We start from the raw sequence: 17,628 nt of genomic DNA, 5'->3' as shown, positions 1-17,628 counted from the left end.
TGGTTCCCTTCTCTCAAGAAGGATTCCAAAGGCAGCTGGTTTGCGAAACTTTTCCGAAGAGGAGGAGTAGATGATGGGAAGCCAAGCGGTCCGACGCCCCGGGGGAGAGAGGGAACGGATTTAATTTGTTGCAATAAAGTTTAAATTAAATTAACTCATTTTGCGGATCATTTCTGGCGCACGGAAGGGAAGCACTCTTGGCCGACATCCCCGACCGGTGGCGATACATGGTGTCTGGTGGCGTGTGTCTGGCCTGGCGGCCATAATCGAGAGACGGCGCGATCCTTTTTATCCTGCCCGAGGGGCGCCTGTGCGTGGAAGAAGGCATTAAAATGCTTGACACACCGATTAAAGGATAAGCACTGATTCTACAATTCGCCCCCAAGTCTACCGAGGCCATTAAGGTGGATGGTACATGTGTGTCGGTACCAACGGCTTTGGGGATGGCCCCGTTGGAAAAGGGTATCTTGAAGATTGTCACGTCATTGATAATTAGAAATGCCTTCACGCGGAACTTTACCGTGCTTTAAAGTACTCGAAGTAAAAGATTTGATTTAAAAAACAATATTCAATTCTTTTTGTTTAATGAAAACGTAATGAAAACAAAATATACCACTTTCAAAACATTAAATCAAATTAAAACTTACAACATTAAATCATAAGGCTAGAAGAGGGGAAACAAAGTGAAACACGCAGACGGAAGCTTCCAAAGGGTGACTCATGTCGGCGTGAGTTATGCTAACCGTATTTTAGGGACTATTCCTTTGGGGACCTATCTAAAGGGACACTTTTATTAGCACGACTGCCGTGACTGGATTTCTCTTCCCTGGTAGAATGATGTCCCTCGAACCAAAACATGGTTGCAGGAAAAGTTTTCATGTTTTCCCTTCGAAATTCAAAATGATTTAAGAAGCGACCAAAGGGTGCATTTTAAATGAAATGGTCTCGGAATGCTCCAAAAGTTTGGCCGAGCCGATTTTCTTTGCGGCCGGCGACCGACGCTGAGCGACACATGTCATACAGCTGCGCCGGAAAAGTTTATTACAGAAGTAAGGATTGATTCGGTGATGCTGTAAACTGATTAAATTTCGATGACATCGGTACCGTTATACATCATTGGAGTTTATCTTGCTTAAATCAAAGTTTATTTCATTCAGTTCTCATATTATAACACCATAACACTCATTTTTTCTCACCACTCAGTCTCTCTTTGAAACTATTTTTCTATTTTACTAAATGACGTAAAATAAAGAAATAAATTCATTAAAATTTATTTAAATTAAATAAAAAAGAAAAACGACAACAACTTAACGCAAATAAAATACAAGCTTAACAAATTGAGCTGATGCTACAATAAAAAAAAAATAATTCAAAGTGGCTACCTTATAACGGTTGCATTAAAAGAAACTAGTTTTTCATCGGCGATAAGAATAAAGTTAACCAAGTTAATTGAATGAAGTAAATTTTACTGCAAAGTTACATCTTCTAAATACTTTTAAAAAATATTTCGACGGCAAGTGATGCAGCCTTCCCGTCCTTAGCCAAAATGTAGGGATGGCAAAAAATACTACTCCGTTTGGACTTTAAAATGTTGGAATAGGTCTTACCTTTGTTGTGAGAGGCATAAGGAGGGTTAGCACTGTGGAGTAAATCAATTATATTTGACGCGTTCCACTCGTCCGATGCTCTTTGCGCATGATTTACTGTGGCCAGGTATGTCCAAACCACAGGATCGTACTTTTTATGATGTTTTCTGATAAAGTAGCTTAATTCCGGAAGGCACTGCACACTATACACTTCTCTATACGCTCGAAGTCTTGACAGGAAGAACAGCGACTTTTTGCATAGCCTTCTCGCTGATTTTTAATTTACTGACCCCAAAACATGTTAAATATATTATAATCAGCTTCAAAAGCAACATAAAGTACCAAGGTTTTCACCACTTGTCGCCTTCTGGCTTTAAAGAATCTTTGGTATCGTGGTCCCCGATAAAGTTGAATGTTTTAACATAAAATCAAACGTAGATGGTTTAATGTTTTGGACGCGGCAGATTCTATATAAATGGTACAGTCGTTAAACTTGTTCTGAATTTAAAAGAAAAGCTACTCTTTATTTTGCTTACAACAGAGAGTTGCTAGCGTTTTCCGTTTTTGTATGAAAAGTCGTTGAAGTTTGTCTATTTTTTTAATGCAAACGTTAGAATACGAAAAGCACAATTCAATGCGACTAGCTTATATTTTTGAAAACAGCTGTGCTCTGATTTACGCCTCGAGTGAGCAATGCCAAATGAAGCTATATTTAGTCGAATATAAAAGTGAGCTATTAAGTTGTTGATCGAAGTTTTTAAAATTAAAACACAAATTCGAAAGCAAATAACAATTATTTAAGCTATCCTTAAAAACCCAATAACTATGGATTCTGCTTTCTAACCTCTTTAACGATATGATTTATTTCCCTTCACTCTGTTCTCGACCGGTTCAGTTTTTCACTGATTACCCAAAGTGTCAGATGGTCGAAAAATTCGCAATCCACCTGCGGAAAACATGTGCACGTCGTCGGAAGAAATAATCTCGCCCGCAGCAATCGAATCGCCGTCGGTCCAGCTGCTGGTTTGCTGCAACGTAAAAACTTGTTTTCCCTCCTATCTCATTACCGTTCTCGTATCGATTGTTGGTTCCTCACCAAATTTGCTTTCTTCAGGAGCTGAAAATCTTCATCAAGCCGATCTCAAAAAAAAGGAAGGGGAGGTACATTTCGTTGGCCGAGCTTTCGGTTCGCATGGAACAAACATGGAAACCGATGGTGATCGTGCACACGTACGCGCACCGACCATCGATCCGGAGGCCGGAGTTTATCGTGAATGAAAAAAGATGGCCCATAAATTTGTGTAGCTGACCCACCGTCGAATGCCTAGTCGGTGGCGTTTTGTTTTAGCTTTCTCACCCACCGACCAACGGAAAGCCATGCAAGCACCGAACGCTGCCATTTGTCGTTAAATTTGAGGGCGAAAAATTTGGACGGCAAAATTGAATCACCCGAGTTTGTGCCATAAAAACCTGGCTCGAATCGGGCGGAAAGTCAAAAAGGTGGAAATGAGCTTCGCCTTGGTCGGGGCACGTTCTTCAGTTTCGCACGAGAGAAGAGTCCTCCGGGGCGTCACTTCACCGGTGGACCGGTTTCCAGGCCGCCCCCTTGGTTCACGTGAGCCGGAAGGAAGAGGATATTCGTCGGCGGCGGCTTGATTTGCCGTGCTCGGAGTCATAAATCCCGACGCCCCGAAAGGTGCTCACATATATTCTCGAACGAACCACTGGCCGCCCTCCGTCCGGGCCTTGCAAGGGTTGCAATAAAATTCATCATTACCTGCATTATCGCACACGAACAAACCGTTGGACCCCCACCCCGTTACGAAGCCGTTCGTGCAGATTGAACGATGGGGCTCCGGGACGTTAATCGCATCGGGAAAGCAGGCAGCTGGCGCGAATGCGATACCGTTCAGGGACAAGAGAAATTACCCCTTTTCCGGACGAATGATCTTGGCCGGTGAAGTTCCTTCGGAACTGGTTGCACTTCAAATCATCCCACTGTAAATTGAAAGCCATCGTGGCATCGATTCGGAATGGTGCCGATAGGTGGAAACCATTAGCCTCACCTGTTGTGTAATATTTTTAGAAATGGGAAGTAATTAAGGTTGAAAAAACGGGGAAGTTTACTAAAATTTTGGGGAATGTTCATTCAACGTTTGGATTTTTTTTGTACCTTCATTTTCAGAGTGAATACGCAAAACCTTTTGAGAATATTAAATGCTCCTTCCGTGTCACGTTTTCGCTTCGTTTTCCGGAATTTCACTCTCGCGCACGTAACGAACATTTGTCCGCCATTCGGCTTCCCCTTGACTGAGTGCAAATTATTCGTAAAAGTGCAGCTGTGGATTGCCTAACCTGTTTCACTACGACCTTGATTCATTTTTTTTACTAACATTTTTGCCAAACCATTCTCCTCACATTCCCCGTTTCAGGCTTCGGGTGGGGAAAACTTTTTTTAAATGGTTAAGTAACGATCCGCGCCATTTTGCTGCATCGACAAACACTCGCAACGAAGACATACGGCACACTCGGAAAGTGCAGTACACCCGAAACCACTCACATGGTGAAATGGTTTGGAGCGTAAATTTGATTTTCCACTTCGTGCGAAACACTCGTACACACCCTACCGGAGGGAGGATTTGATTGATTTTCCCGGGAATTGTATGACGGGCGAATCGAACAAAACACTCCACAAGGATTCGACCTACGGATGCACGCTTGTCTTGCTGAGAGAACCGGCATCAAGCGAAGAGCTTTCGAGAGCTTTTTGAATATGTTTTCAACTAGGAACAAATTTAATTGCGAAAGAAGAAAGAGGTTTTCCTAAAAAAGTAAACATAATGCATGTTTATTCCTTTACATCACTTAACTCTGCTAAGGGTTTGGTTTCTGTTATCTGACCAGCGCGTGGATTATTGAAACTTAAAGAATGAGTTACGATATGCATTATTTATAGGTAATAGGGAATATTTTAAAAATTAAATAACATACCGTAAATGATTAATCTGCTTAAAAAATTGATGAAAACATTTATCATAATAAAATAGCTAAGGGATATGAATTACTACTACTCGCTCTAGATAAGTGTTTCTGCCACTGGTGTTCCTTTATTGGTACCAGAAAAATACGCAAAATGTATATTTGATGGTTCTTTAAAACATGGTTTCCCGTAACGTTTCATTGTGATCTTCACAAGTGTTGAAAAAAAATAAACCGATAAACATTACCTTTAAAAAGCAGGGAAAGTTCTCAGAATGGAATGGAGAAAGTCCTTCCGCTTAATTCGCCTGGAAACGGTGCGTCAGTAAGAGAAAATATCCTCAAAAGTAAACCGCGCGCGTTGGACAGCAAATGTTTCGAACAATTATCGCTTATCGGCACCTCGGTCTGGCTCCGACGCGTATCAATCAAACCTGTCGATGTATATTTTCACCAGCGCTGTAACCTTAGGTTGGGCGCAAAAGTCGGCCCAAAAAAAGCTACCGCCGCTACCGGAATATGATTGATCGCTGATTGTGATCCTTTTCGCCGGGAGAAACACAAACACGCCACAAAAAGGTTGGTCAAAAAGTGGATGTGTGTGGGAAGAAAAAAAAAACTAGATTGTCAAAACCTGTTATCGAAAATGTTCGTGACGGGGTTTTCCGGGTGGCTCCTGTTGCGGGACGGTTCCATTTCAAACCACCTTTCATTCGCCAAACGGCGAGTTGACGCTGATTGACGGTTTTATATTTGTTTAATTATTATCGTTAGAATCGTCCGTGGAGCGGGCGAACCATGATTGATAGCGATTTCAGCAATCAAAAATTCAAAAAGGGACTAGATTTGGTGGCAATAATTAGTGGTTTATTAATTTTCGTTTCAAATAAAATGAAATTTTTCCTTCCCCGACCAAAGGGCCTTAAAGGACTTCTGGCTTGTGCTCTCGTTTTCCCACATCTCGACGAAGCCGATACGTTCCAATATGCTTCCACATTAATAACACATCATCATGCCGGGCCATTTGAGTCGATGGTCAGAGGAAAACCGATATTGGTGAAAAACGACTCGAAGGAAAAAAAATCGTTATTAAAACAACGAAAGAAAAGTATACTTTATCATGGCAAGAAAAACAAAAAACCGACTGGAAAGCATCCCCCTTAAAAACAAAAACAAACCCTCATGCTACTGCCCGAAAAATATATATATATTGCCGCAGCGAAGATAGCGGAAGGCAAAACCGGTCAGAAAGCTGCAAAAAAGTGACCTCTGGGGCGCACCGTCTTCGCGCTTCGCAGCAGAAGGAGCTGGACCCGGGGCACGAGCAGAAATGAGGGACCCGCTTTTATGGACCATTGAGCCGAGGAACGAATATTAACGGACAAAAATTGACGGCCCGAAAACGAAGCGAGGGAGAAACGAAAGCGGCGATGACTGACCACCAGCCGCCGCCACCAATCGTCGAAGTATCGGCCGGGTGACAGATGTTCCGACCGAAGACCGGGCCATCCTTGCTCCGGTTGGGTGAAGTTCGTTTTATTTTCAACCAGGTTGTTTTCGGGGCGCTTTTTCTTTTAATTTTAATGGTTATGATGGTTCGATCGAGTTTCGGGCCGCATGGCAACATGTGGCCGCCCGAGGATTGTGTGGACAGAGGAGGATTTTTTTTAATGCCACTGGCGAACCGTGCAGCTTCAGCAAGATGCCGTTCGAGATGGGGCGTAAAATATTGTCAGGCAGCGAAAAATGAACCGTTTAAATGACCGCATGGCTGTTGGTGCTGCCTGTTTATGGGATTTTAAGTCCAACCCAAGGACTCAATGTGCTACACAAACAGTATATTGAAAATACCAATAAAATGCCACCGCTTTTTTTAGGAATGGTATCACCATTTCTCAAGAACTCAACTCCCCGGTACCGAGAAATATCTCATATAGCTCGATGTTTTCTTGCAACCATCGATATGCAACCATAAGTCCCGAATACCTTTTTCATCCACTCGGTTGTACGAAGGTGCAAAAGAAGCGGTAGAAATATTCCACTTCTGGTAGTAAGGCGTACGTCTGCGAAACAGGTTGTCGGCAGCCTCAAAGCATCGGTCGCGTGTCGTGGTTTCGTGTTCCCTTCATCGGAATATGGACCTTTTCGTTGCCCTTCACCATCTGCTGGACATTTATGTTCCGTTCTATTGAATGTGAATTGGTGGGTTTTTTTTGCTGTTTCTCCAACGTTCTACGTGCGGTTTTAATTCTTTCCCTTCGACTAAAGCATCTTCTCTGCTCAGTTCCTGCTTCTGAAAAGGATGATTAAAATTATTCGCTGAATTAGGTTCGGTCGGGTCATGTTTTCGCATCCTTCGAGGGGTGAAATAGCAATACACCCGGGTTGTAGATCCAAGCAGATTGTCTTGCTTGACGGGCTGCGAGCGTTCGGTTCCGATGGAAAGGGGTCAAACCCCCAATGGTTCGCGAACTGCCAAAGTCCCACGCGGCTGACGGAAACCGGAAACCTTTCCTTTTCCTTTCGTCCGAGTTCGAGTTTTTTCTGCGTTTCCTCTGCTAGAATGTTTGCAAAATGCATTCGTTTATTGGGTGGTGGTTCGTAGAAAACCGCGGCTTAGACTGAAGGTAAGGCAGAACAAAACACATGCCAGCCGATGCACAACTGGTACGGAAAAAAACACAAACACACACAAGAACCCTCCGCTCAGGAGCGGGGAACAAAAGCAGAAAAGGAACCGTACCATCCGGTTGACGAGAGCACGAACGGTTACACAGGATGCTCGGGAAAGATGGGATGAAGGAAGTTTCCGATAAGAATGCCCATATTCATTATGGTCCTACAGGATGGCTACAATACGATCCACGTCGATCGTTGGAGAAACTACGACAGTTGTTAAGTAGATACCTCAGCTTCGGCTTCGAATTGCATCAAACAAATGTATCAAAAAAGAATAAATAACGTAGAAGAAAATATAATTTAATTGAAAACTTGAAAAATAAGAAATTTATCACTTTTTCTGTGAAAAAGTTCTGTGTGTAAATCTCGTTAAATACCCTAAGGTTTTAGATGTTCGCAAATCAAAGAGGTCATTAATATGTACGAAATATGTCTCAAATGATTTGAAATTTAATTTATACCGTCATGAAGCAGGTTTGTTCTGTTTGGAGTATGATCAAAGATGTTACGAAAGTGTTTGTTTCCAAATGAGTAACAATAAATGGAACCTTTTAATTGCATCGTATCTTATACTAAGTTCAAATGAATAACAACCTACATAATAATGTATGTAAAAAAAAACCTTCTAGGACAATCCCCGAGCGCCCTGAGGGTGCAGTCGTCTTGCGACGAACGAATTCGTTTCGTTTGCTGCCCTGTCTGGTCTCATTCATTTCCGTTTTATATCTGCTTAGCCAAAGTACACTACCGTCTGCACTGTCTGGCGCTCTATAAAGCATTTTCCTTTTTTCATCCCGTTCCCTCCTCATCTAAGGTTCTTTCGAAAAACGTCAGCGTAAGGACGACGCGGAGCCGCACACTTATAACAACAAGTACCATCTTCGTGTCGCGTGTCCTTCGCCGGATCCTTCAGCGCACACAACGGCGCAGTGCAGCGTATGTTTCCGCCTTTCCTTCCCCTTTCAGCCGCTTTTCCACCTTTGATAAGGGTTTCCGACAGTCTGCCCCAGACAGCTTCGCTGAGGCCTGAAGCCATCGGGTCGATTTACATGCTACACCTGCGTTTAATCCCGGCTCCTTCGCCGCAAACCTTCCTCCCATCGGCGAGTGTATTGCTTCTTCTGAGTGAGTTGCTTTTTTGTTTCCTGCCTGCACTTCACACATCAGCCGAGGGCTTCCCGAAGCACCGAACCCTTAGTCGTCACGACCCTCTATGCCGGAGGGCGAAGGGGAAGCAGAAGGAAGTCTCGCTGCAATGCACCGGAACGCCAGAAGGTTGATCCTGGAGCCGTGTCAACGTGAAGTGGAACTTCTGCGAACGTGCTGTAAATTAATCGAGGGAACGAAAAACTCGACACGGGGCAGGTCTGCACCTCCAACCTCCATATCCTGCCATAAAGTCCACCACTGATCGTTCTTCCTTTTCTAATTGCACGCACGAAAACTCCGCTCTCAATGCCACCCAGTCAAGTCTGCTCGTCCTTTGCTCGGGAACGTCGGGAAGTGGAAGTGCTACTAGCGGAATAAGCAGGTGCTGAGAAAAATACTCCCACCCCAAACTTCCCGCCAACAGCCGATGCATTTTCTTCATTTTTAGTGGAAATCCCAAAACCTTGTCAAGGGATTTATGGCTTCTGCCAGCGAATGGCGTGCTCTCTGTCATTTGGAGCCTCCCGCCACACGCCAAGCGCAGGTTAAATGGAAAATGGTTGGCGTTCTGGAAAATGTTAAAGGAAACCCCGGTGCGAATTACCACGAATTGCATTCGTTTTGACACTCCCGACGAAGCGGGTTACTTCGGGGAAACGTTACTTTCGCTTCGTTGCATTCCGGCCGTATGGAAAATATTCGATGATGCCATGCGGAACAGTTTGTTTTAATAAAAAGACGCTCAGGGAGGTCAAAATGTGCACTGAAATGCTACGGAAAGCGAGCAGTATGTCAATTGGTGAACGACTTTGCGTTTTCCGGCAGCCGTGCATTTTTGTGCACAAGTGAAATATTATGATTTTATACAAATAACTTTAGCTGCGAAACATTTTCTAAAATACATTATTTTATATTCTATAAAAATATCTATTTTAAGCAAATTAAATCATGCTGTTTTGTTTGGGCAAGTCTTCGACTACTTCTGATAAAATTTAATTGCAAATACCTTATTTGTATGCTAAAGGTGCCACATACCACAATTATCGAACATGACGGTGTGAAACGGCGTCCAACGGTCTTTCAACGCCGTCGACTTTATCGCTACACGTGCCACGTGTTTGCGTTCGTGTCCTTCGAAAACATCGAAACATCGAACCAAACAATCGCGCGTTCATTCAATGTTGTTATTCATCCCGCCAGCTCTCTCTCGCGTGTTCTGCACGCCATTCTCGAATCCTCTCAAAAATGGCCTCTTGCAAGATGCACTTCGCTGCCCATTTCCCTGGCGGAGCACATGTTTTTTCTCCCAACTGGCCCGCATGTTCGATTTCATGCGAAACATTTGCCCGAAAGAGAGGGAGAGAGGATGAACCTAACAGAGCGAGAGTCGCAAGGAGCGAATGAACGTTTCCATCTGGTGAACATCGCCGCATAGAAAGCACGCTTGCTTCGATGCTTATAAAAGCTATCTCCCGCACCAGACCGTTCTCAGTATCGGTTTGAAGTTCGTGCCGGCAAGGATATCAGACAGGGAAGGATCGCATCAGCGGAATCGCGTGCCCGTGCGCCTAACCAGTGTATATGTGTGCGTGTGCAAGTGTGTTGGCAGTAAAAGAGGGTTTTTTGCAACAAAAAGGTGTACAAACAGATTTCCACCAGGCTGGTGGAGCGAGCGCGAAAGTATCGCACGATAACACGATGCAGTGATAACGGTAAAATGCAATTTTGTGCCGCCCGTTTTCCTTCACGGTGGAAGATTAATGGGGAGGGCTTTATGCAGCTCGTAGTTTATTCCCTGTGTGGGTGTTTGTGTATGTGTGCCGGTAATATATACGGCGCTCACGGCCGTGGCGCAAATTGGACGGAGTTAAAGCAAATTAATAAAAATGTGTATAGGAAATAGGACACGTTGTACAAATAAACCGACGCGACACACGATAGCCACGGCAAAAAGGACTCGCTGTTTGTGCAGCTTCTACAGCTCTTCCTTCCAAAGCCCGTGGAAGTTCATCGACCGACGGGAGGGAGAAAATAAGCCGCTGTGCTGGCTGGCCGTGGGGTTGGAAATTAAATATTTATCAATCGAGTTTCGGTCGGGAAAACTAAGTGAGGGTTGGTGCTACGCTGCTAATGTGGCGCACGGACGGTGAAGGATAAAGTTGGACCGGCTTCAGGCAGTGCAGAGACAAGCCGCCCGGAACTGGACAACACGTTGAATGAATGGAAAGCTGGATCTATTTCGGGTTGAGCCGATTGTGTTCGTTTTTGGTGCTAGTTCCTTCTGTTTTTAATCCAACTTTCATCGTACGACAAATGGAACCTGAGGTGTTTATGAAAAGAGGATTTAATGAGTGAGGAAAATGGAAAAGACGAGCAAGATTTATTTATTTATGCTTTACTTATTTTCTTCTTCACGACATGAATGACATCAGAAAAACTAATTTAGTTCTTCTTTATTTAAATTTAATTAAAATTTGGATTGAAAGGATCAACTTGAATAAACCTGAACATAACGCTAATTCAAAATCAATGCGAGCTTCACTATTTTCGTTTGCTAAAATATCTCCAAGATATCTAGACATGATTACGAAAAACGTTAGTACCACTCGTTCAATTGCAAACAATCCCGCGTGATCAGGTTCCTCGCTTTGACAACCGTTGAAGTCACTCATTTGTAACGCGTCGATCTTGTCGGCAGAAGGTCAGCAAGTGTTATTTATTCAACCAGAAAAACGCGATGAATATAACATGATTTCACAACAAAAACACCGTAAAGATTGTTTTTGTTTCGCTGCCTTTCCTTTTTCTCTCCAAATAAATCCCGAACAGTTTCATGTTATTTTTCCACCGTTCCACCCTCACCCACAAACCACAACCCAGCAATAGGAAATACGTTTGGCGACACGTTTGCAATGCGCATCGGCATTTGAATTGGAAAATTGTGCACCCAAACCGTAATTAACAAAAAAAAAAGAACCAGGATAGAAAAATAACATCGCGACGGAGAAAATAAACGACCAAAAATTTTCCGAAGCTAATTGAAAATTTATCGCCCAACCAAGTGTAGTGCGCGTATAGTAAGCCGGTCGGCCCGACCACCGCATACGGTTGTGATGGTGCCCCGGCGTATGTTTGTGCCGTGCCGTTGATGACAAACGCTGATTCGTTATGTTCATTTTGCAGCGAGTGTGGTTTTGGTTTTGGGAGTTTTTCACTTTGTTTTTCTGTTTGGTTGTTTTCTGGTTTTCGAAATTTTCGGCACCCGGCTTTTCGAGGGGGTTGAAATAAAATGAATGGTAGGAAATGAATGTCAGGACGTTTGCGATCCTCTTTAAAAAAAAGAGGGGAAACGTTCCGCGAAATGTGTTGATGCAGTCTCCGAAAACCTCCCTACTATCCCGTTGTACGTGTTCGAGCGAGAATCTGTGTGTATTTGTGTATGTGTGTTTGTGAGAAAAAATCCTGTGCCCTGCTTTTCCGACCGGTTGCTGTGTTATTATTTTAATTTCATTTGCGTTTCTTTGCGTCTTTCCACGCACGTTCCCGTTGACAGGATGATGTTGCCGACTTGCAGTGGATGATTCCTTTTTATTTTTCGCTTGTGAGAACCAATGCCCTCCATGTGATGCGTAACGTATCCAATTGCTCAGGGTCGTTTGGTCGGGGCGAAAACAAAAATGTGCGGAAGGTTTTTCGACACGACAGAAAAGCCCATAAAGTTGCGCCGTACGTGCACACGTGCTAATTTTATTGGACTGCTTGTTGTTTTCGCATCATAAATAGACTCCGGGAGGAGCTTATTAACGAGAACGGTGGTGGAATGCAAAGGGGCAACGGGGGGGAAGTAAATGCCATCATCAGATCGTTTGTTTGCGTGAGCAACGAAAAACAGAAGGAAAAAATTGCAATAAAACAGTAGAGAACGAAGTGGAACAAAGCTCCACGAGAAATGCAATGCAGTAATGAGAAAGTGTAGTATGGTGAATCGAAATTAGCTGCGTATAGTTTTTCCTCCCACTCGGTTCAAGGGTTTGTGCTTTTCTTCGCACGTTATTACCCTTTTTCCAACCTGTTCCGACATTCATTCTTCCTTCACTTTCGTTGTTTTTTTCTCTCTCTCCCTCGCTTCCAGTCGATGCAGTAAGAACGTCAGTGAAGCGGCGAAACGTGCAGCGACTGCAAAAAGATTCGACCCAGGCAGCCTTCATCTTTTCGTTTTCCTGTGTGTGTCTGTGTTTGTGTGACTGTGTGCTAGTGCTCAGTAAATAGTCAGGATTACGTGGCCCACTAGCTCACGAAGAGGATAAAAGTGAGAAAGAGAAAAAAAACAACAACGACACAGAAAATTCATCGAGCACAAGCCCTTGTTCATCATAAGCTCCAGTCCGGGTCCCTCCGGGACGAACCGCAGGATGCAAAGGTGTTCGATCGAAGGATAAACCTGCACAAAGGATTGTGTACGTGTGTGTGTGTGTATATACGGGTGTGTGTACTGGCGTGCCAGGATGTGTATGTGCGGTTGTCCGTGTGCATAAGTTAACGTGCATGTTTTCCAGCACCGTACGTGTCTAACCGGATGCCGGTGCGCTAGTTTTCCTCGCGCGGAAATTCTTCGTGTGGCTTTCCGAGGTACGCGGGCGGGTGTGCGCCGAACGGGGCCAAACAGGATAACAGGTTGTTTTGGGGCGGTACCTGGCCAACACTCCGACCAGCCGAACGGGAACGTGCGAACGTGAGGTGTGATAAGATACGGCAAAGTTCAGGCGAGCGCCATCGAGGGAAAAGCGAAGGAAAGTAATATCGCTGCGAAGCACGAGCATCTTTTTCCAGCGGATCAAAGCAAACACGGGCGCTGGTGGTTTACCTGGTTTTGCTCCGTTTCCCCAGCCAAGGTGTACGTTTTATTTGTGCTTTCAGTTTTCCTTCCGCGTTCAGGAAAACGGGTGAAGTTGTGAAAAAAAGGAAAATAAAAAATAAAACCGCCCCGCTCGGAAATGTTCTATAAATCTAAGAAAATGGTGAATTTATTCGTGCGCACGACGATTATCCTTGGATTAGTAGCATTCCCACAGTCAAGTGCTGCGAACGCTGGGGAGAGCCTGGCTGGCATCGCCGCCCGCATTAATAGAGCCAATAATGTGAACTCCGCACGCGGTCCGTCGACGCCACCGACGCCGCCGTCGACGGTGGGTCCGCTGGCCGAGCTGGCGGAAGACAAGCGGGACGCCGACAGCGAGCGCTTCGATGCACTCTCGCTCGAGGATCAGGTGCGGCTGCTGTCGAAGCAGCTCAATGCACTCACGTACCAGCGGCGCGAGGACTACAAGATGCTCGAGAACAGCCTCAAGAAGTACGTGCGGAAAAACGCGGCCGAAATCACCGACGCCCAGATCCGGGAGGAGCTCGACCAGCTGAGGTAAGCGTTGAGGGAGTGGGGGAGCGGAACGAACCAACCGGGGTTTATTGGATTTGTGGCCACCGAACACACACCAACACACACACAAATACACCGTATAGTCAACTATGGCCACCACCACCACCGCCGCCATTTTGCACTCTCGGGACAACGGCCAACTTTAATTAGTAATCGCTTCCGCTGAGCACTAAGTTCTTTTCCACGAACTTCCGACGTTCCGTGCAAACCACTGGGAATTTTCCAGCGGCTTCGAAGCAGGCGAATGTAGTGGGAACTTACCGCTTTTCCAGGATCTGGGCGGTTTGCTGGATCAGCGATAAAATCCTGTCTGAACATTTATCGTCTTAAAAAAATGGCCGACTAAAGTTTCCTGGCGAACGTTGTAACTTTTCTTTCTCCGAAGAGCAAGTTTCCCCTTTTCTTATGTTGTACACTTGATCTTTGAATGTTTTCGTGCAATATGTTTCAACCCGTATGAAAGTCAGAGTATTTATAAAAGAGTTTTGTGTTTTTTCAAGTATTTTAAAAACTTGCATTTGAAAAACAAGGCCCTTTTTATAGTTACACAGTATTTCATCTCTTCCTTGTTTTATTTGTTTGTCTGTTTCACCTGCTTCCAATTATGTATTACTTTATTCTGGTCTGCGTTAGATAATGAACTTTTGCTTAAAAACTCATGAAAATCACGTGTAAATATTATCTGTTTACAATTAATATCTTGCAATGAGAAAAACAAATCATAACAGAAAATAACCTAGCGTGTTTATTATCTTTGTTCTTTCCCAAAATCGTGTTAAAGAGCGGTATAATTTCATTCGAAATACTTTGCAAAACGATTTCGCGAATCATCATGGAGTTGTTTACCTTTGCATCGGGAACAAATTGAAAAATGTTCTGCTTGTAAAAGTACTTTGTGCACAAAATTTGCTTAAATAATGAATCAATCAATTTATGCCTCCTGCTGGTTCGCACGCCTCCGGTGAACTTTTTCGAAAAACCCCCAGAAGGCGAAAGCCGAAAAATTTGGAATTTTCTTCAACCCCTTCACCTTCAATGAATTTCAATTTGATAAATGATGAAGGGTTTCCTCTGGTTGGTAGAGAAAGAAGTTAGGGCAAGAACAAAAAAACAAAAGGTAAAACGATCGCTCAACCGTAACCAGAACCGAACGGTTACATTTTCCCTCCCGCCGGGCATCCCGTCGGTCCCGCCTGCGCCCTAAAGGTTGTAGGGTTCTTATTAAAAGTCGATAATAATTGGCTTCTAGTTTGGATGAAATGCTTTGGTCGCCCAGTACAAACCACATCGTCCTGCCGGGGAAGAGAGTGAGAAAGAGAGGGACACACAAAACGAGCAGAGGTTTGGTTTTTTGGAATGAAAAATTGCAAACGAGTAGGAACTCCCAAGCTAAGCGATCCACATCCCTGTTGCCCTCTAATTAATGGTTTCGCAACTCATTCGAACACTAATCTCCCCCTTTCCCGCACTCCCTCTCCTTCCCTCCACCACCCACCAAAAATAGTAACCGGTCAAAGGTGGAGGAAAGTCAAAGCCAGCACGCTGGAACTGGCACCTCGGTATGCTTTGATGAAGGTTACGATCCCTTCCATTTGATTAATGAGAAACCGGAGCCCGAACAGCCTCCGAAAAACCGGAAAACAAAACCTGGGTCAGCTTAAGCTTGTGCTTCGGGGACGTTGGTTTTCCGTTGCAATGCTTTTCTGTAAGTATAAAAGAAAAACAGTTTCAGCAATAAGCGTGCAGTAATCCCTCGTCCGGAAAACGGCAATGCTATAGTTGGGAAATGCTAGTAGCTTCAATGCCTTTCGCCCAGGCAACCCGAACCGCGACATAAGGGGTCCGACTCTAATCGATGGCACATTTATATCCATTAGAAACAAATTGCTGTATCAAGCGTATCGATTCATTTTATTGGAAGATTTTCGTTGTGCGCCCGGGCGAACAAAGGGCGGATGGAAATCCGGTATCCGGTTCCGGCGGCGGGGGTAGTTATTTGCGGAGCAGGGACGAATTGGAGTTGCAGCCAGGAAATCGTGCATCCGTCCGATGACGATGAGGATAAATGAGATGGCCACAAGACTCGGCAACATGGACCAGGGCAGGCCGTTTCGGCCGAGCAGAAGGGGCACCATCCTGCTTGCTTATCGAGATGCACTCACGAAGGGCCGCACGATGGGCAATTGCGAGCGGCAAATATGTCGGCGACGGTGCTGGGCCGAGATAAGCCACCGGGGCCGGGTCCTTAAACGTTCATCCGGATATCGTCCTTTGTGCCGTGCCAGTGAAGGACCTGGCTGAAGTATGCAGAACGAATGCTCTCGTCGTCGTCTTGGGATGCGTGACGGCGGACGGAAGCGTCCGTCCTCAGCAACGAAATCCGTTTCGATGGCACATGAGTCGGAATTAAAGACGAACGAAATCGAAGGCTTTACACGACTTACCACTTTTATACGAGTTGAAAGTTGGAAGTTGTTGGAGCTCGAAATGTTTAATCGGCATAAATTTAGATCCGTTCTCAAAGCCGTGCTTAGTAAATTGTTACAGTCACGAGTAATTTCAAATTCCCCAAATAAATCCCTTGACTGTGGGATGGATTTAACAAAAACCTATTACGCAATCGAACCACGTTACATGCCAATCGCTGTACATGCAATCACTATCGCCATAAGTCAGTAATCCATTTCAAGTGAGTGTCCATGAGTTACGTGTAACGATGGAAACGAAAAGAACTGTGGTAGGAAAAAATATAAACGATTAAAATGGACGTTTGCTGATACGCTGTCTACAAATAAAACGAGAAAATCACGAAAAAGAAAATAAACATGACACATTCATGCCAGTCGGAATAAATGTATCACGATATGATGATATGAACGACGAGTGGAATCCATGTGCGAATGGAAATATGTAAAAAAAAGGGGAAAAACAGCATCATGTTGTTAGGATGCTGGATTCCCGAAAATAGAATCCAATTTCTAACTTTGTTTGTCCGATTCTGCAGGCAAACGGACATTGCAACGATTTACTCATCCTGAGGCATTTCTAGCCTATGTAAAATAGGCAATGATGCTGGTCTGAGTGATGGAATATCGCCTTCGGTTTTTGGTTTCATGTTTGAATTTACAACTTCACTAAAAAGCAACGTTACTAATACGCTGCAGTGAAGTTCCGAGCAACATTGCAACTAATAGTTGCATTTGGATCCGATGCGTTGACCTGTTTTCCATCGGATCGAATTCCCAGCCTATAAAGCTCTTTCCAATGATGCCCATTTCAGCGCGGAATCCTCGGGCTGCAGCGAGCAACATCGGTGGGGTTAAAGTCCGTACAGCTAGCTTAACTTGCACCCGAATCCTTGCTGACATGCGAATACATTTATCATTCACCTTGCGGACCCCCGGACGTTGAGCTCGCCGTACGCGAGGGCAGAAAACGCAAGCATCACGGTAAAAAAAAAGTAAACTGTCAAACGCAAAGCCCCGCAGGATACGCAAACGCGCTAGGCCGTGCGGGATCTGTTGCTTTTTTGCTGCCCGCTCGTCGTCGACGTCGTCGTCGTACGTCGTCAGGTCTCAAGGCTCGAAGGCAGCAACAGCAGGATCCGTTTGCCAATCAGCTCTAACGACCAATCTTGTAGAATGGTGCGTTTTGAAGAGGCAACATAAAAAACACACACACACTCGTGCATGGCAAACCCCATCTCACGTGCTTCAAAGTGGCAGGGGTCGAAGGGACGGGAAAACGACACCGTCGCGTTTTGTCCTTGCCGAAACGAGCGAACCTGAAGCAGGAACGCGC

The 17,628-nt window shown here is 44.6% G+C and overlaps 1 protein-coding gene across 1 annotated transcript in view; it reads left to right on the top strand.

Annotated features, from left to right (window-relative positions):
- The first annotated feature begins 13,408 nt into the window (after positions 1 to 13,408).
- LOC131294202 (protein scabrous) overlaps positions 13,409 to 17,628 on the top strand; it is a 55,330-nt gene continuing 51,110 nt past the window's right edge. Inside the window, exon 1 of the mRNA XM_058322248.1 lies at positions 13,409 to 13,809. Within this exon, the coding sequence (XP_058178231.1) occupies positions 13,409 to 13,809 (401 nt within the window). The remainder of the gene's footprint in view (positions 13,810 to 17,628) is intronic.

The sequence above is a fragment of the Anopheles ziemanni genome, chromosome 2 (assembly GCF_943734765.1).
Source record: "Anopheles ziemanni chromosome 2, idAnoZiCoDA_A2_x.2, whole genome shotgun sequence".
Lineage (NCBI taxonomy): Eukaryota > Metazoa > Arthropoda > Insecta > Diptera > Culicidae > Anopheles > Anopheles ziemanni.
This window is presented reverse-complemented; position numbering and strand designations above follow the sequence as displayed.